The sequence below is a fragment of the Stegastes partitus genome, unplaced genomic scaffold (genome assembly GCF_000690725.1).
Source record: "Stegastes partitus isolate 25-593 unplaced genomic scaffold, Stegastes_partitus-1.0.2 Scaffold2251, whole genome shotgun sequence".
Classification (NCBI taxonomy): domain Eukaryota; kingdom Metazoa; phylum Chordata; class Actinopteri; family Pomacentridae; genus Stegastes; species Stegastes partitus.
In genome coordinates this window covers 31122-51314 of record NW_007579982.1, presented here as the reverse complement: position 1 = coordinate 51314, position 20193 = coordinate 31122, and the positions used below count along the sequence as shown (strand labels likewise).

The following is a 20193-nucleotide window of genomic DNA, read 5'->3' as shown; positions in this document are numbered from 1 at the left end:
AGAGGGTGACTTACCAGAGAGGAGGGAGTTAATAGTCAGGTCGTGAAAAAATGTGTCAATTACTTTTTCTAGACCTGAGTGTGAAAGAAATTATTTTATTCTGAAGATAGTTTGTATGTGTTGATAGCAGGACTGGATGTGTGTATCAAGGCCTAAATTGGAATCGAATAGAACTCCCAGATTACTGGCATTGGTTTTATCTTAGCTGATAGCAGGTCAAGGCTTTTATCACTGAAGCTGATTTTTGTGTGTGTGGTACTGAACAAAATTATTTCTGATTTTAAAATGATAAACTCAATGAAATTATGTGTCATGCAACAGTTTACATCTCTGAGACAATTACAGTGGCGAGGCTTGCTGGGTCCACCAGGTCTCCGCAGAACGTATGTGTGTCGTCTGCATAGCAATGACAAGATACATTGTGCCATTGGATGATTGGAGGCAAGTCGATGGAGAATAAATATGGACCTAAGATTAAACCTTGTGGCACACCACAGGTAATTTCAATTGTAGAAGAGTGATTACCTATGGTGGCCGCAAAGGTTCTTTTTAAAAGGCAGGACATTTGAGTATTTCCTCAAGAAATCAGGATCAGTTGATTTTGAGAAAAGGGTCATAATATTTAGTTTTTTGAAAAGTTGTAATTCTAAAACAAAAAAGTCACAATATACCCTTAAAGTAGGTTGCTTCTGGGTGGGGATAGCCGATGAGACCAACTACACATAAGAGAACAGTAACACTTTGGAGGTCGGTGAGGCCAGTGACTGTGTAGCTCTAAATCTCGAGACATCCACAGGGAGAACAAACACAAACTACGAGTAAGAGGAGACTCAGAGTTTGTAATATGCATCACGAGAAGTCCTTGCAGTCTAAACCTATGAAAACATAACTCAGGGACAGTTCAGGTGATCCTGAGCAGCTCTATCAGCTTTATCAAAGAGGAAAGTTTTAGGCCTAATCTTAAAAGTAGAGAGGCTGTCTGCCTCCAGAACCCAAACTGGGCGCTGATTCCACAACTGAGGACCTGATAACTGAAGGCTCTGCCTCCCATTCTACTTCTGGAAACTCTGAGAACCACAAGTAAACCTGCAGTCTGAGAGCAAAGGGCTCTGTTAGGATGATGCAGTACAATAAGGTCCTTAAGATAAGATGGAGCTGGTCATTAAGCGCTTTATATGTTAGAAGCAGGATTTAAAATTCTATCCTGGATTTTACGGGGAGCCAATGAAGAGAAGCTAATACAGGAGAAATATGATCTCTCTTACTGGTTCCTGTCAGAACTCTGGCTGCAGCATTTTAGATCAGCTGGAGGTTAAGACCACTGTAAGACCACTGGCTCTTTGGAGTGTACTCTGAAACCTAGATGTTCCAAAGATGTCTATAAACTATTAAGTAGGACGAGGGTGCATTTGAAATCTTTTTTCTAAATAACAGCAACCCCTACTCCCCTCCCTTACAGTCGGCGTTGATGGAAGTGTGTGTAGTCAGGGGGGTTGCTTCAATAAGAGGAGTAGTCTCCCTGGGATAACCATGTCTGTGATTATTTTTTAAAAGTCCAAATTTTTAGTTGTGATAAAATCATGACATGAAAATGGCTTGTTTTTAAGCAATCTGAAATTTAAAATACCAAAGCTGACCATGTTGCACTTTAGAGCAGAGGGTAACTGAGGTTGCAGAGGGACATGAACTACTGTGGAGTGTTTAGACTACATAGGGTATTTGTATACGTATGCGTTCACACATGTGACGCTGCAGCTGTTGTATACACATAACACATAAAATCCTATAGCTCACCTAGCTGAGCGGGTGACCCATGAACAGGGGCTACAGTCCCCCAACACAGTGGTCGTGGGTTTGACTCTCGCTCACGACCCTTTGCTGCAGGTCTCTTGCCATTCTTCTCCCCCCTTTCCTGTCTATCTCTACTGCTCTAAATGAAGGCAAAAAGCCCAAAAAATATATTTAGAAAATCCTAAAATCAATTCTAAAATGGACAGGGACTGGACACATGTGACGCTGCAGCTGTTGTATACACATAACATATATAGTTTTCAGAAAGTGTAGTCTTCTAACATGGCTACCAGTGGGTGAAATTATGTTGCATGAATGCATTAATTTCAGTAACAATAAAATGAATGCAAAAACGTTTGGGTCTTGGAGGTGTTTGTTGGTCTCATCCTAATACAGATCCTCTATGTTATGCTCACTTCGTCTCTACGTCCTTGCAGTTTATGACATTTAGCTGATTGAGCTTCAAGTCGAAGCTTGCATGCTTTAGCTGTTACTGGTGCTTTGTGAGTTGCAGTAACCAGTCGCTGTGATGACATTAACACCAGTATATCTTGCTTATACAATGTGAAGGTTTCCAGTTTTAGCTCTGTTTAATTTTCTTTTTCTTCTACTTTTCTGTCTCCTGTTCTGTCACCTCGATCTGTCTCCACTCTGGATGTCTCTCTGTGTGGACACTCGTCTCTGTCTGTGTGTGTCCTCCTCAGATGAAGTGTATGCTCAGAAGCTAAAGGGCAAGGCTCTCAGTGAGGAGCTGGACCTGGCCCTCAACGACATGACTACACTGTAGATGTTCTCTGTCTTCCTCTCTGCTCCTCCCTCCTGAACTCTTCTTCGCCTGTCTGCTGTTGTTTTGTTCCATTTCACAGTGGTATTATGGGCTAGGAGATTCTAGAGATGCAATATGCTAAATTCATAAACCCTTTAGTAAGCTGTATCTCTATTACTCAGGACTGGTCTTTTTACAGATAGGTAAGTTACTGCCAATCACTGCTGCGTGTCTATGGTTCACTGAGGTAATGTTCTCTCATTGGTGAAATATTCATGTAAACCTGTTTCCCCCTCTCTCTCTCTCTCTCTGTAATAAATGATTCAAATTTCTCTTGCCTTTTCTGTTTCCTCCCAGTTTCTTTCTCTTCTGCTTATTTCACACTCTAAGCAATGTTAATAAATACAATGCTTCTTGAAGCACTCCAGATATTTACGATAAATGTATTTATCACTGGGCTGCAAGGTGGCTCGTTGGTTGGCATCATTGCCTCGCAGCAAGAAGGTCGCCAGTTCGCGTCCCGGTGAGGACACCTGGGATCTTTCTGTGTGGAGTTTGCATGTTCTCCCCGTGCAGCGTGGGTTCTCTCCGGGTTCTCCGGCTTCCTCCCAGAAAAATGTTGAGGTTAATTGGTGATTCTAAATTGTCTGTAGGTGTGAGTGTGAGTGTGCTTGGTTGTCTGTCTCTAAGCATAGCCCTGTGATAGACTGGTGACCTGTCCGTCCTAAGTCAGCTGGGATAGGCTCCAGCCCCCCGCGACCCTAGTGAGGATTAAGCGGTGTATAGACAATGGATGGATGGATATTTATCACTGATGTATAAACACTCCAGTGGTTTATGATACAATTAACATAACTTTTCTCATTTTTACTTGGTTTACAGTCCTGGTCACCATTATTGGCACTCATGAAATTTAAATACATAATGTAGAATATCTCCTGAAAAAGTGAATCTAGTGCAGGGATCTCCAACTCCGGTCCTCGTGAGTTACTATCCTGCAGGTTTTAGACGTTTCCATACTGCAACACACCTGACTCAAATTAATGGATCATTAACAGACTTGTGTAGAACTTGACAACAAGCTGTTGGAGATCCGTTAATTTGAGTCAGGTGTGTTGCAGTACAGAAACATCTAAAACCTGCAGGACAGTAGCTCATGAGGACCTGAGTTGGAGATCCCTGATTTAATGAAACAGCTTTGGTCTACAGACAGCTCTTGTTTGATACAGATCAGCAAATGGTAAAACAACAATTTTAAAAAAGCAATAGGAGGAGAAGAAAAAGTAGACAAATTGAAAGATTGCTGTGACATTAATATTGGCACCCTTTAAATCAGTGTGGGGAAAACCCCATTATGACTCAGCTGTGATTAATCAGAAATTAGAATCACCTGGTGATAAACTGTCACTGCCCACATGACATGAATTAGCCAATGTATGATGACTTTAATGTTTTAAAAAGCCACATTATTCCCTGTTCCGTTGTCACAATGGTGAAGACAAGGGAGCTGTCTGAGGACATCAGAGGTGTTACTTGCAAACACAACACTTCTAAAGGGTATAAGGCCACCTCCAAGGACCTTGGTATCCCTGTTTCAACAGTGCGCAATGTTATTAAGAAGTTTGTTAAGCATGGAACTGTCAAAGATCTGCCATGACGTGGGGAGAAGAGAAAAATTGATCAGAGAAGTCTTTGAAGGTTGGTGCAGACTGTGGAAAAAACACCACGTAAAACATCCAGAGACCTGAAAGCCGACCTGGAACAATCTGGGGTAATGATTTCAACATGTACCATACGCAGCACACGAAACCAAGCAGGGCTTCATGGGTGAAGGCCAAGGAAGACCCCATTGCTGAAGAAAAGGCATAAAAAGTAATGATTGATCTTTGCCAAAGAGTACCTGGACAAACCACAATTCTTCTGGGAAGATGTTTTGTGGACAGACGAAACAAAAATAGAGCTTTTTGGCAATGCACACCAACAATTTGTTTACAGACGGCGCAATGAAGCACATAAGGAAAAGAACACCCTACCAACAGTTAAGCATGGTGGAGGATCTGTAATGTTGTGGGGCTGCTTTGCTGTATCTGGTACTGGAGGCCTTGACCGTGTCACAGGATTCATGAAGTCAGAGGATTACCAAGGGATTTTAGAGTGACATGTGCTACCCAGTGTAGGAACACTAGGTTTGCGTTGAAGATCATGGGTTCTCCAGCAAGATAAAGACCCAAAGCACACATCCAAAAGCACGCTGAAATGGTTGAAAAGGAAAAATTGACTGTTTTAAACTGGCCAGCAAGGAATCCTGATCTCAGTCCCATCAGAAATCTATGGCATGAGCTGAAATCTGCCATTGGGGCAAGGAATCCTGCAAATGTTCAAGAACTTGAACAAATTCCAAAGGAGAAGTGGGAGACAATACCAGCTGAGAAGTGCAAGAAGCTTACAGATGGCTACAAGAAAAGTTCGGAGGCGGTCATCGCTGCCAAAGGGTGTGCAACCAAATATTAAGGAGGGCTGCCTTTATTATTGTCTCTGTGATTTTTTTCTATTCCCTCTTGGCAATTACAACATGTAAGTTGAAAAAATATATTTTTTGTTGAATAACTTTGGACATCCAATTAAGAAATTCTGATCATATAAATTTGCTACATTTCCATTTATTTCTGAAGATATTGTTATTGTGTTGTATCTGCTCTCAGATGTACGTCGCTTTGGATCAAAGCGTCTGCTAAATGAAACTGTAGAATTGTAGAATATTGTGCAGGTTATGCAATACATGAAAGGGTGCCAATAGTAGTGACCAGGACTGTACTTTAGTTTTTAGTTTATTATAGTTTGCCTCTTTCTCTTCCAGCAAAAGTTTGGTTTTAATGGTGAAGTGTTACTTCTGCACATTTAAAACTTAATTTGCACAGTCGCAAGAAAAAGTGAACCCTTTGAAGTTACCTGCATTTATGTATAAATTTGTCTGAGAAGACACAAGTCCTTGTATTGTTCTTTTCCAGAACCTTAAATAACCTTAGAATCAGCTCCTGCTTGCACCAGTAGCCAGTTAAGAGAGGCTGGAGTGGGTGCTGTCTACTGTCTTTTTTTGGAAAAGTGTTGTTGGGATTCAATTTGCAGCATTCTGAACAAACTGAAAACTAATAGCACAACTTATAAGGCCAGAAAAAGGGTTTTACAGTAATCAAGCGTGGAGGATAAGCATGCATGGATCACTGCTTTAGCATCATGCTGTGACAGAATAAGTTGGATTTTAGCAAAATTATTTTAAAGGAAAAATGCTGTCTTGACAAGATCCCTAATATGGGACTGGAATGTCAAATGGGAATCCAAATTCATTTAAAGGTTTTCGATGATCCAGCTTCATGTAGTAATGCAACAAATTCTCACACAAATACCCATATTTGGCAGCTCTAACAGCTTTTAATAACAAAACATTCATGCCCATCTATTTTTTGTTCCTGATAGACACGCCTCAAAATGACTCCAAATTTAGAGATGGGAGAGGTCATTTTGTTTTACAGATAAATGTTGCTTCATGTCAAGTAAGTACTATAGATACCAAAACATGCCAAGGACTGATCCCCTACTTCACATCTACGGACATCTGAGATTGTATTATTGTAACTTACTCACTGAAAGATATTTGATAAATATGAATAAAACCATGAAGGCACTCTCCCTTCAATACCACTGTTTTTCAGAAAGACTTAAAAGTAAGTTCTGTTTCACATAGTCAAAGCTGCACTTGTGAAGAAGCAGCATCATTGATGTCAACTCAGAATCAACAGTCATTAGTGGAAGATCATTGACAACTCTGGTCAGGGCAGTTTCAGTAGAATGATGTGATCGAAAGCCAGATTGAAATGTGTCAAAAACTAGATTTTCTGCATCTTCTTGGAAGCTCACTTGTGGCTTTGTTTCCAACTATAGAGAAACTGGCCCAAGCCAAAGAAGAAAATCTGGACATGCACCAAGTGTTGGACCAAACTCTTCTGGAGCTCAACAATCTATAGAGACCTCAACAGAGCTGGATGAAGGACAGCCTGAAAGGCAGAGTATGAGAAAAATGGTTCAAGGCACCACCCAAAGCTCCCAGCCTGCATCCCGACAGATAGAACCGCAGTGTAGTCGTACCAGAAATGTGAGGGTTGATATACATCTGTTGAGCCCCTCAAAGGACATGAGCAAGAAAATTGTGTTGCAGTGTAAGTGAAACCTTGTTTGCATGCACTACATAGTTCAGCAGAAATAACCATCAATATAAAATGGCCCTAGAACATCAACTATTCAACATCAACAACTATCTCAAAGGCAAATGTTTCAGCTACAAAATTTCCTCTCGTTTGGCCAAAAATGAAATGTTTTTCTCTGTGGACACATTCATGAACATGTTAGAGCACATGTGTGTTGTCATCATTAAAACGTCTAAGAGACTGAGATTCATACAAGGTAGTTACTACTGCACACAAGAAACTGTTTTCTGTCTACACCAACAATAGTTGTTAACATCTCATTGACCTATGTAGAGCTTGTGCTGACAAAAACAACGTCATATCTGTAACAGTTTTTAAACTCATAAGGAAATGAAGGGACCATTCTTATTTTAGAAGGTAATGACAAACACTATGTTTATTCTTTTAATTTGGAGGCTACAAATCTTGATTTTTTAACTTTGTTTTTTAAAAAAACAAGTTGTATCATGGTACAAGCTAGTCCTGAAGTTGGTTTCGATCTTAAAGGATGAAATTAATAAAAGGCGAGGAGCTTTATTATTGGTATCTAACTAAAGGCTTTATTCTTAAAATAATAAATTATATAATTCCACAATGTCTTTTTGGTGTGGTTTTGTCCAGGAGGTTTTTTTAAACTGTCATATTTGTCTGAGTCTGAAATATACTCAACACCTGTCTTCAGTTCAGTAATACAGCTTGATACTTGTGATGAAGATGTAACAATGGCTGTAAGTTTCACTGTAGTGCTGCCAAGAAGGGAGTAGTAAGGACTGCTGTCACTTTTGCCTCGTTTGCCTGTTGCTGCAAGGATCAGCGTTGGTCAGTTACAATGTTTAGCTGGTACACGTCAGAGTAACATCCACATGAATGACACGACCCAAGGTTTCCTGGCAAAACATTGCATTGTGCAGTCATGGCTCAGGTGATAGTACGAGTTGTCCATTAATTAGGAATTATATTTCGAAACCAGTAAGGCAATACTAAGAACTAGTATATTTATACGAGTAAAAAAAAAAATCACATTTTTTCTCCATATACAGGAAAATGTACTTAGATTTGGCAAATTTTAGTGCTATCATCTTGAAATAAATCTTTGGGTTTAGTTAACCAGTTCAGCTAAACGAAAAACTAGTACATCTGTCTCAATAGAAAAGCAAAACTTCAAAGTTATTTTGTCAAAAAAACGGGAGCATATGTGTAAATTTGGCATTCAGTGCTATTACATTTTAAAGTATTTAACGCTATTAATATCCCCAAAGTCTGTCTCTCTGTGTAGCCCTGTGATAGACTGGCGACCTGTCCAGGGTGTCCCCTGCCTTCTCCCTAAGTCAGCTGGGATAGGCTCCAGGTGTGAGAAGAACCCCTCAGAGACAATCAAACTGACTTGCACTTTATTTTCTTGAAAACTGTACACTAAAACCATGAGTATTTGTGCACTCACAGTCATAAGCCATCCTGAAAAGCAGTCATTTGAAAATCTCACTGAGGTTTTGAGTTTGGATCCAGATGCAGACAGGACTGTGGTGAAAAGGGAGATTTAATGTAGCAGTAGTCACTGAGCAGGTGGAGGAGGCTGAGGGTTGGCTGGCTCAGACATGGATGGCTGGGGAATGGTGTGGAGTAACAAAAACGCTGAAGCACAGGGGAGTTTGATTTAAGGTAAGGCAGTGAGGCTCACATGAGGATCTACTCAGGTGAGTAAAGATGTCAGGTAGTTTGGGATAACTAAAAGCACTGGAAGAAGAAATGCTCACTCGGTGTGCCTCATCTGTTGCCAAGCCACGCCTGGACAGAGACGCCAGATGACTTTAGTGAGAAGTGAAGGAAGCCATCTATCTCAAAGCACCTAAAATGCCATCATTAACATCTTGAGTCAGTCCTGACATGGCAGATTCATAGCGTTTGCTGTGTGAACTGGCAGCTCCATGACCATTAGTACTGTTGTTACTGTTGAAGTACCTGGTTTCACAACAGTTCACACCTGGAGGTAGGTGAACCTTAATGGGCCATTAGCCATGTGAGCTGGAGAGACTATAACACTCTGAAACTCCCCATCAGCCAGTTAGAACTGAACAAGCCTCTTGGATTAAGATGACAAGTCTTAAAAAACACCTAAAACACACCTGTACCGTAATATCACGAGTAGACAAGCATCGCAATCTGAACAGCGGCTGGCTTGACTCAATTGCGATATTAGATCAGAAAAAGCGAACTTTCTCGATGTCAATAAAGAAAACAGAAAAACAAACCTAACTCTGACCTGAAAGCAGGCAGCAGCAGTTGCTGCTACTTTTCACCTGCTTTTCCTATTCCTATTCCTAAACTAAAACAAGCTGTACAGATGCTTTATTTGTCCTTTTTGATCACGACAAACTGTGGGGAGAAGGTGACATGTGATCGGAGGGTTTCGTGAATCACGTGGTTTGACGAAGTTTGTGTCCGCGTGCTCCCGGTAGTGGGAGGAGTCGCCCGGGAGCAGACGTGGCAACACAAGACGTCATCACCGTGGGCCCGTGGTTCATCATTCATGGCTGTACGGAGCTAGTTGAGCTAGCAGGTGAGTAGACAGTCTGCTCCTAATAAATGACCAAAGAACGGACACACACTCACGCCAGTTGTGTGCATAATGAGACTAAGGATGCGCGTGTCGCTTGTCCACCTTCCTAATTATTTTTTGCGCCACCTATGTTGGTTTGTAGATCACACGTGTACAGACAAGCTGCAGATGGCTAACACTGAATTCATTTCTAACTGCTTCAACGTCGCGTCGCTTTTAAACAAAGTTGAGCAGACAGCAAAGTGTTTACGTGAGACGAACAGAGCTGTGGTGTTAACGAGACTGATAAGAGACGCTCGTGAGTCTACTTGAAATAACTGAAAAGGGTAGTTAGGGTTTGAACGGAGCGCAGCAGGAGGCAGCAGGTGTCCGGTAACTGCTCGGTCGGTCCTGGTGTGGTGGAGACGGTCGGTCCTCCCAGCAGCGGTGTCCCGGGACTGGCTCACTGGGAGGGGGCGCAGGACAACAATGTGTCGTTGTCCTCCACTGGCACCAGTTCTGCATGCATGATAAATTCATAAATGTGCTGATAAATGCACAGTGTACGGACTCTACCACTATAGCTATTTCACAGTTACAAATTTAAGCAACTTCTCAAAATTCCGTGACATGTAGGAATCCCGAGAGCCTGATTTCAATTCATACTTTGCATTAGTGGACCCCAAATTCTAGGACACGTCTACACTTTTTAACAATACCTCTGTGGTGAACAAATCACAACAAAGTAGATAGTACAGCAGGCCCCTGAGCTGTCCTCTACTTTGCCTGTATGTTGGTAGTTTGACCCTAAACATCCTTTATAGATTCAAGAAGAAAAAGGAATGTCAGTATATTTTAGGTGTGCACATTTCAGACTTTCTGCTCAAAGTTATAACTCAATCCAGGGTATCTGGCTAAAAATGATAACTTATTGGGTCCATTTTTGCATGTATTAGGTAACATGAAACACAGAATGGCTCAAACTGAGTTGGTGGCCTACTGTGACTGAATTCATGTAACCAGTTGTGAAAGAACTAAAAAAAATATCAGTCAAACTTTGTGCAGTCCAGCTACAAGCAAAACCACTTAAAGATATATGATGCAAGGCTCCAGAGTTTGACAAACATCTTTCTAGTGCGACTAAAAACTAGTCCCACCAGTATGTCTGCCGTTTAGCAGGTCTGTCTGTGTTGCTATGTGTTTGGTAGGGATGCATGGTTTGACTCGCCACTGGGCCAGATAGCCTTTAGCTATGCCGAGTGAAAAATATCATGGATTCAGTCAGGTCAGGTCAAAAATGGACAAACTTCATTTCAAATTAGTTATAAATGACTGACATTGTGTGCAACAGGTTGTGATTAGGCCCAGGATGAGGTGATTGGTTCTATGGTGCAGATTGGCTGCAGGTATTTTAAAAATGGCAAGAGTTTTTTAAAATTGTTTTTGCACCTGCGTGCTGCATTACATTGCAGATCAGTGATCATCTGCTCTAAGTTGCTGTTACTGACTCCTCTGCTTGTATAAATAAGCTCCAGTTATTCTTAATTACAAAAGTTCTAATAAGTCAGGAACAGCCGTGGCTATAAATATTAATAGCTCTTTACAGATTGTACACACAAGAAACCTAATTCTCAGTCATTCACTACATGTTTACAATCGGTAGGCAATCTCATTAAATTATGCAATAGCTGTGATCAGTCTCTTTAAGGTGGTATGTGTGGCATTACAGTTTTTGCAGCCACACGCTTTTTAAGGAGGGACATGCAACCCCAACCCACCTAACTGCCGACTTTATTTCACTGACCGACTGCACCATACTTGAAAGCCCAGAGACAACAGGCAGACTCTGCATCACTCTCCAAAGCCATCATGTCTTTCAGAGCTTGTCAGTGGGTTAAAGCTCAATTCACTCTTGTTTTGACACAAGCTTTGTGTGCCTGGTGCTTTGCCGTACTATATTTGTGTTGTTTTCCATTTTCAAAACTGCTTAGATCGGACCATCTGATCACTACTTTTTTGTAGCAGTGATTTAATTATTTATCTAAACGACAATTTGAACACATCCTCATTTATCACAACATCTTGTTGCAGCTATATTCTGGGCTGAAGTTTAGGTATACCGCTGAGAAGATGATGGAAGAGAGTGGGATTGAGACTACACCTCCTGCTAGTCCCACTCCCCCTCTGACTGTGGCTGCTACAGTCAGCACCCCACCAAACCCTGCGGGTAAGCTACAGTGGATGTAGGAAGTCTACACATCCCTGTTGAAATGCCAGGTTTTTATGATGTAGAAAATGAGACCAAGATAAATCATTTCAGAACTTTTTCCACTTTCAGTGTGACTTATAACCTGTACAACTCAATTGAAAAACAAACAGATTTTTTTTTTGGGGGGGTACTAATATAAGAAGTAATGTAATTTACTATTTGTTTAAGCGTACACTAGTGCAGAACTTTGTTAGATGGCTATATTGAGCAGTCACAGTTTTGAATCTGCCTGCAGGCATTTCCTTTTTTTTTTCACCATACCTGTGTTTGAATATCTGGTCATGACATAAGTGTCATTTCACATGACATTACACTGTCAACAGCAGCAATCTGTGTTACACACATTTTTTATGTGTCAAGCGCCATCTGCAATAAGCATGGAATCCCTAGTTATGAATGACAGGTTCCCTGCCATCATATGCTGTTTATACACAGTGTCACATTTAATGTATATCTGTTCTAAATATTAGTTATTGGCTCTTCTTGATTGCCAACAATCTGAATTGACCTTGAAAACACATGTTGGTTGCTCCCTAATTTACATGCTATCACACCACAGTTAAGGTGAATGTTCTGAATGTTCTTCCCCAGACACCTCAGGATGTTGCAATACATTCAGCAGTCCAAGTTTTGGGGATTAATTCCTGGTGCATAACCATGTTGAAGAATTGTGGATTTGTTGAATGTTATGAAAACAACAAATGTGCTCCTTGTGCTGGCTCTTCCACTGTGAAAACGGCAGTTTTTTCCTCTGTGTGGAAGTTGCAGACCCACCTGCTATCACCAGTGATGTTCCTTGACATGAAGGTTGTCTCATCTGGGCTGCTGACTGACACAGAATGTGATTTTTTTTTTCCTGCTCTACTCTAGTTTGGGCTGCATGGACTAATTATAGAGGCGCACCTACCAGTGGTCTCAAATGATTGTAACACAGGTCCTGATGTTGATAGTGCTGTGTCAGGTGATATAATGAGTAACTGCCTGCACAGTGAAACAGTACTGCAGTGAAAAGTACCTCTGAGGTGTAATGTTATTGTTTTGCATTTCAGGTCTGTCCAGTCCTCTGACCCTCCCTGGGACCAGCTCCATCGGTTTGCCCTCTGTCTCCACCTCTCTACCCCCCATTCCATCCCTTCCTGCTTTCAGCAGTTCTTTAGCTTCACCCCCTTCCCTCTCCTCCCAGTTTCCATCTGCCTTACCTTTCACCAGCAGCTCTCCCTTCCCACCTTCTGCCTCCCCCTCTTTGCCCCCTCTGGCCCCTTCCATCAGACCACCTCCTGCTCCAGCTCCAGGCATGTCTGCCCCACCTGTGGGCCCACCCATCTCCAGCTTCTCCATGAGTGCAGGGTATGACATCACACGAGGTCATGCTGGTCGAACACCACAGACACCACTGATGCCAACATTCTCCAGTCCTACTGCCCTGCCAGGTCAGAGCCACACCTCTTCATCTGGAACACACTGTTTACATGTCAACATGTTGAACTAAGGTTCCTTTTTCAGGAGTGTTTCATAACACAAGACTACCTGTTATGTCAGGAGTATTCGTATCAAACCTATTCAATTTCTCATGGGTGATATATGTCCTCATTATCTAGTTATATTGTCTTCATCTCAGATGAGTATTAATGGTTTGAGTTTGTACACTTGTACATATTTTACCCCAATTCTCCACCAAGATGTCCTCTTGTAGGTCTTGAATCCATTGCTGTCTCTTATTTTCACTGCTGTCTTTAAGGTCATTGACCAACATACTGCATAGCTTGGTAACCCGACCCTTGCTTAAGCAGTTTTTGTGCAGCATTCTTCTAATTTGGGCAAAGACGGTTGTTTAACAGATTTATTTGAGCTTGCCAAAATAAAACTCCAAAGTTGTAAATACCAAAACCAAAAAGTCTAAGCAATTCCACAAGACATGGCCATTTGACGCGGTCGAATGCCTTCTCAGTGTCAAGTGATAAGATGGCAGTATCAGGGGAACTTTCGCAAAATATGAACCAAATTAAATACTTGCCTAACATTATAAAACCCTAGACGATTTTTTACAAAGCCATTTTGATCTGCATGAATCACCGAGGCGAAAGGCGAATGTAGCCCTTTTTGAAGGATTCTACAAACATTTAGCAGTGGGCTACTGAGTTTGTCTTTAAATGCTTTATAAGTATCTATCAGGAGCCCATCAGGTCCTGCTCCCTTACCCCCCTTCATATTAATAATGGCATTAGAGAGATCCACCAAATCCAGTTCTTTATCCAGCTGTAGTTTTGCCTCATCTGGGATAGAGGGAATGACCTGGCTATGGAGAAAAACTGCCTGGTTGTATGAGTTCTTGGGGTATTGTGATTGATAGAGAACTCCATAATACTTTGCAAAAGTTTGGTTTCTTTCCAGTGCATCTGTTGGGCTCATACCCTGTGCAGTCCTAATTGCATTAATGGCTCTCTCTGAGTTTATTTTTCTTAATTTGCCAGGCAAGTAATTTACCAGGTCTCTCACCCTGATCATAAAATGTTTGAGCCTGATTAAATCGTTTTCAGCTTTCAACACTGACAGTTTATCATATTCAGCTTTAAGTGCAAAGAGTTCTTGAGTTATATCTTTGGAATGAATTATACCAGCCTCCCTCTTTAAAGTTCTAATTTTAACATCCAATTCAGTCATTTTCTGCTTAAATTTGTTAGATCTGGCACAAGTGAAACTAATCAGTTGACCTCTAATGTATGCTTTCAAAACTATTCAGTGTAAAATAAACATCAATCCTCACCTATAAATTTGATGAAGTCAGGGTCTTGCAGCCAGTTAAAAGATCCTTTAGTTAATTGTGAATCCCAGTAAAGTGACAAGTGGGGGAATGATCTGACAAAACAATGCTATCATAATTACAGAGAGCTATATTTGGAAGTAAAGCTAAGGAGTAACAAGAGCATTCCTTTTTTTAAGTTGGATTCTGAATCCTCCAAGGGTCACATATATTTAGGTCCTTAATGAACTGTTGAATTTTCTTTCTACTTTGAGAATATGACGTATCTGGTCCTGATGAATGGCATAGTAGAGAGTCTAATGTGCAGTTAAAATTGCCTGCCATCATAATTTTACCCGGTAGTGAGACAATCAGTAAAAATAAATTCTCAAAAAACTAGAGGCTGTCATCGTTTGGCCCATTAACCAGAATGATAGTCTCCTAATAAGAGTCCCCTGTACCACCAGATACCCACCTGCTGAATCTGAAATAGTATTATTCACTATAAATGGTACAGCCTTGGGGCTCAAGGCTGTACCATTTATAGGGCAGTCATTTGTAAAGGAGTAAACTCTCTGTTACTGTCACAGAACTGTTTTTCTATGAATATGTCATACAGAAGTATAGGTCTGCAACTGATTGTGGGCTATAATTATTTTCTGTCTACAGTGTCGTCTGTGAATTGATACTTGGTAGAAAAGAGGAGATTTAGTTTCTCAAAACTCATGGGGCCTCATGGACTGCAGGTTGTGACAGACAGTTTTGTATATTTTGAAAGTTGGTACTTTTACAATTGTGACATTGGACAGCTGTGGCACAGTTGGTAGAGCAGGTTGCCTGTCACTTGCAGGATTGGTCCCTCCATTTTCCTGTCCGCCTGTCGAGGGACTAGACACTGACCTCCAGATGGTCTGCAGCCACTTAATATCGTAGCTCTGCTGTCATCGGTGTGCAAATGTGTTTGTGAATGGGCAACTGAAAGCTAGACATTGTAGAAATCTGTGAAATGGATAAGGTCAAGAAGTGTACTTAGAAAAGTGTTCCATCATTCCAGGTGTCGTGTCCAACCCCATGGTTCAGCAGCCAGCCATGACAGGAGGATTAGATACTGGATCTCCAATCACCTTCCCAGAGGAGCAGGATGATCCCAGAGTGGCAGGAGACACCAACACTGGTGGAAGCATCTGGGGCTTTTTCAAGGTATCACCACCTCCTATCAAATGTGGGCGTCGTATCTTTAACGCTCCTTCAAGTGTGAAAGTATTTATCTAAGTGTTAAGTATTTAAGTACTTATGTACTGTCTTTTTTCAGACATGTCAGGACATTCACAGAATGAGACACAACACTCAGGCAGCATTAGACATTAGTGAATGAGAGAGAAATACATATAACTACAACACTATAACTGTGAGTGGTGCATGGTTGGCATGGAGTAGTCTGAGTTGGTGGAGGTTGGAAGTAGTAATAGAGCCAGACAGTTTTTAAAGAGCTGAACAGACTGAGATCATTATTCCTATTTAGATGGCACAATGTCTCAATAATGGTTTTGTGTCAGCAAATCGGCTGTTTGGCAGTTCATTCTTAACGTTTGCTTATGCAGCCAAGGCTGAACTTTAACATTTTGAGGGACGTGGCTGACTGTGCTCAGAGCTCCCTACGCTTGGCGTGATACATAGCTTTCACCTTCCCTCCCATCCTTTTCTCTATCACTGCCTTCACACTGTGCAGTTCCATCCCCACCACAAAGCCAGCTGTCCTCACCAGTTTGGCCAATTTCTTGGCAACACAAGTCCCAGTGCCACCTAACCAGCACACCACAGCAGAGAAATGACACAGGCCATTACAAGCTAGTGAAGTAACTGTGGCAGTCAAGTGCACACTCTAGTGTCTTGCACGTTGTTCCTACACTTATATCCTTGGAATTATAAAGTTGTGTCTTATCTTCTCTGTAAGTATTAATCATATCTACAGAATAAATACAACAAGCTACAATCTACTGTGGCTAAACAACATTTTCAAAGGAATTGAGAGGGAGCTACTGTATCAGGCTTCCACTTCCTGTGACGACATAATGTGTGTTGTCTGTCTATGTCCTTAGGGAGTAGCAGGTAACGCTGTAGTGAAGACAGTCCTGGACAAAACCAAACACTCTGTGGAGTCCATGATCACTACCCTGGATCCTGGCATGGCTCCATACATCAGTAAGTTAACATGCTCTCTCCTCCTGACTACATTACCTTTTAAGTGAAAAAGGAGAATTTACGTTCAAATGTCCTCAATTAATGTTTCTGTATTGTTGCTCTCCAGAGTCTGGTGGGGACATTGACATTGTGGTGACTTCCGATAAGGAGATGAACGTGGAGGCAGTCAGAGATGCCTTCCAGGAGGTTTTTGGGATGGCCATGGTGACCGGAGAACCTGGGCAGTCCAACATCGCCCCACAGCCTGTGGGCTATGCAGCTGGTGTTAAGGTCAGTTCAACCTGTTTTTTAAACTTTTTTTAAATGTGTTTTTTTTTTTTAAATAAATTGACACTAAACAAAAGTAACACAGAGGGCAAAACTACATCTTTTCATAAGCAGTTAGTCTGTGTAGTATTTGTTAGGAAAAATAGTGATCTTAGATTTGGGAGATTAAATTGTTATATCGTGGAGAAACAAATAATATTTGAAAAACATTTTGAGAATACATTTCAGTTTTTCTCAAATCAGGATCAGTTGAGATCAGTGAGTTCATGTGTGCGTGTCTGTGTGTCTTTGTCTCTGTATGCAGGGAGCTCAGGAGCGCATTGACAGTCTGCGACGAGGCGGTGTGATCCATGAGAAGCAGCCAGTTGTTTCTCTGGAAAACTTTATTGCTGAGCTTTTTCCTGACAAGTAAGAAGAAAACCCTCACAATGACACACACAACAAATCAAAGCTGTTTCCTTGTCAGTCAGTCAGTTTTTATTTCATGAACACCAGTATGTTTTCATCACTTAAGAGGACATTGCTTAGATTTCCTAGAGATTTCAATCGGATCCTGCAGGCAGCTGTACATCACAAACAAAATTTCCACATATATAAGATTTGCAGGAAGTCTGTTTGCTTTGGAATTTTTTTTATTTGCTCTTTACTTGCTTCCATGAATATTTAAAACCACCTGGATTGCAGCTGAGAGAATAGGACTAAACTGTCTTCCACACCAGATGAATACACCTGTGCACCACATTATGTTCATAGAATATACAGTACGTTGTATTTGTAATGTGCTCTTTATTTGTGAAATATGCATCTTTGGTACGAGTAGACCTGTCCGTGTTTGCAATTGGTGATCTGTGGCCAACTGGGCTTGGGTTGACTTATTGAGTTGATAACCAGCTACGTGAGACCGCTTGTCTCGACTGCAGATGTTAAGTTTAGTGTCGCCAGATAATGAAAAGATACCCACATTGTTCCCAGCACTGTGGGGAGAATTGATCCAATCGATGCAGCTTTGCTCTTTCACCTCTCTGTCAAACTGTTTAAGCCGGTCAGATGTTGCACAAGTACACAGTGTGACACATTCTAACTTCCAATGCAGACAGCAAGTTTAATTACATCAATAAGAAGTCAGGTCACCTTGTTGTTGCTGAAACACATAAGATCAACAGCTCTGCACTACGCCGGTGGATTTTGGAGGCTGTTGTTTGTAGTGTAATGGACTGAATCATTCCATTCTTTTTTATACGTGAACACTTTCAGCTTTTCTGTCCGCATTAAAGCACAAAAACAAAAAGCATGGTAATTTTATTTCCTTCCTTCACTTTTGATTTGCATCAACAGGTAAAAGGCATGAATTTTCAGAATCATCTTGTTGTTTCCAGGTGGTTCGACATTGGTTGTTTAATCCTGGAGGACCCTGGTCATAGCATCCGCATTGAGTTATTCACCCAGGCAACCCCTCTGGCACTCGATCACATTCAGCAGGTACCAATCAGCAGCTTAAAAATCACACTTTACACATTTATTTGTATTATAGTCTCAGAGCTTTTGAACATAAAGTTGAGATATTTTGAGAAATACACTGTTGAAAGTTGAAATATGATTACTGGCAGCACTCTGTCCTACACGTGGACCATATCATCCCTTTAAAGCAATGCTATGTTTTATAATGACTCACAGAGACAGTGAAATGTGCTTATCATCACTGTTTATGAAAAGCACACTGGTTATCCTGTTCAAAGTAGTGGGGGATGAAGCCTTCAAGCTCATCTCATTTGTGTGCTGTTTGATAAGAATAATGTTGTACAGTCTGATAGTCCTTGGTACTGACATTCAGCATCTACAGTCATAGAAAAAAATATTAGACCACTCTTGTTTTATTCAATCTCTTGTTCATTTTAATGCCATTTTTGTTGTTATGATGGATTATATTTGTACAAACAAACCTACCTTTAGTGGTACCAGGCATTAAAATGAACAAGAAATTAAAGAAAACAAGGGAGGTCTAATCATTTTTTCCATGACTGTATAAGTGGTACAACATCTTACTATTTTAATTTTCATCTAATCCAGTTGCACCTTGATTTGTTCCCATTGATGGATGCAAATATCAGATTCAGCCATAGAACTCCTTCATCCAAAACCTCCAGCAGCTCATCAAACCTTTTGTTACCTTCCTTCATGCAGGCTCAGTCCCTGACCCCTCCTGACTACAGCCTGCGCTGGTCTGGTCTGATAGTTACAGTGGGTGAGGTCCTGGAGCGCAGCATGCCTAACATCAACAAAACGGACTGGCACCACGCCATGACGGGTATGACCCAACGCCAGATGATCCAGAGTGCTGCCAAAGCTCTGGCTGGAATCTACAAACAGCAGCTGCCACCCAGGACTGTGTGAGGCTGAATGGTTCTAGCTTCTGTCACATACTGGAATGAGGTGGAGGCATGTCGGAGGACAAACTTGCTGATGGACAGCGAGACTCCACGTTGCTTCCCATCTACTCTTTATCTGTCCTTGTAGGGCAAAGCCAAATGCACATTTCGCCATTAATATTTAGGTTTGTGTCCGCAGATGTTTACTGACATTCCAACACATTTTTACCAAGATTTATTTAAAGACTATCGGATACCAAATCAAATTTTTTTTTGTGCCATCTTAGGCTTTCAAAAAAAAGACCTAACCTTTAACTGATTATCCCTTTCCCTTCCTCCTCCTTACTCATCATGTATATCATACCAGCAGTACATTGTGGCTTCATTTAGTTTTCATGATTAGTTTAAATGCATTTTTATGGTTATTGTAGAGACTGTGTCCCTGTTGTACATTATATATTCTAGATGTGACTCATCCAAAATTTTGGAAAACTTTAAACTTCTGAGTGGAACACGGCTCTGATGCAAGGAGACTCAATATGATGTGGACCTGACCTGCGTTGGCCTGTAGTTTGGGAACTAATCCAACCTGTGTCCTCTACATTAATCTGTAAAAATGTACCATTTTGGCTGTTGGTACACAAGAAACTGGTGTCCTGGTTTGTAGTAATGATACACAGTGTCTGCCAGTGTCCTGGTGCTGCCACCAGTTTCACAATTTCAGAACTTAAATATCAGCTGAATAGGTTTTTTAAGGACTGTCTAAGCTCTTGCTAGAAATATCACTCTACCGTCCACTTGTTTTTATTTTTATCTAGCTGTAAATAAATACTCCATTATCCTTGTCAGAAAAAAACACATCCCCCGACCATTCTAAATGATCATGTGAGGGGGCCCTGAAGCTGAAATGGCTGGGCTCAATAATGCACTAATCACTTCTTGTTCTCGGCATACTGTTTCTGTCAAATTCATGTAATAACTTGCTGTGTGGTAATTTCATTAAACACAAATGAAT

The 20193-nt window shown here is 41.1% G+C and overlaps 2 protein-coding genes across 2 annotated transcripts in view; both read left to right on the top strand.

Moving 5' to 3' along the window:
• LOC103374469 (tropomyosin alpha-3 chain-like) overlaps positions 1-2896 on the top strand; it is a gene marked incomplete at its 5' end in the record, with an annotated part of 12527 nt that extends 9631 nt beyond the window's left edge. Inside the window, one exon of the mRNA XM_008304554.1 lies at positions 2496-2896. Coding sequence (XP_008302776.1) covers positions 2496-2578 — 83 coding nt within the window. The remainder of the gene's footprint in view (positions 1-2495) is intronic.
• Positions 2897-9271: 6375 nt separating this feature from the next.
• prrc1 (proline-rich coiled-coil 1) lies at positions 9272-20193 on the top strand. Its single transcript, XM_008304553.1, has 9 exons — positions 9272-9355; positions 11426-11561; positions 12653-13033; positions 15398-15543; positions 16443-16545; positions 16652-16815; positions 17117-17220; positions 18189-18291; positions 18994-20193. The coding sequence occupies exons 2-9, from the start codon at positions 11465-11467 to the stop codon at positions 19201-19203; spliced, it is 1308 nt and encodes a 435-aa protein (XP_008302775.1). The 5' UTR covers positions 9272-9355; positions 11426-11464; the 3' UTR covers positions 19204-20193.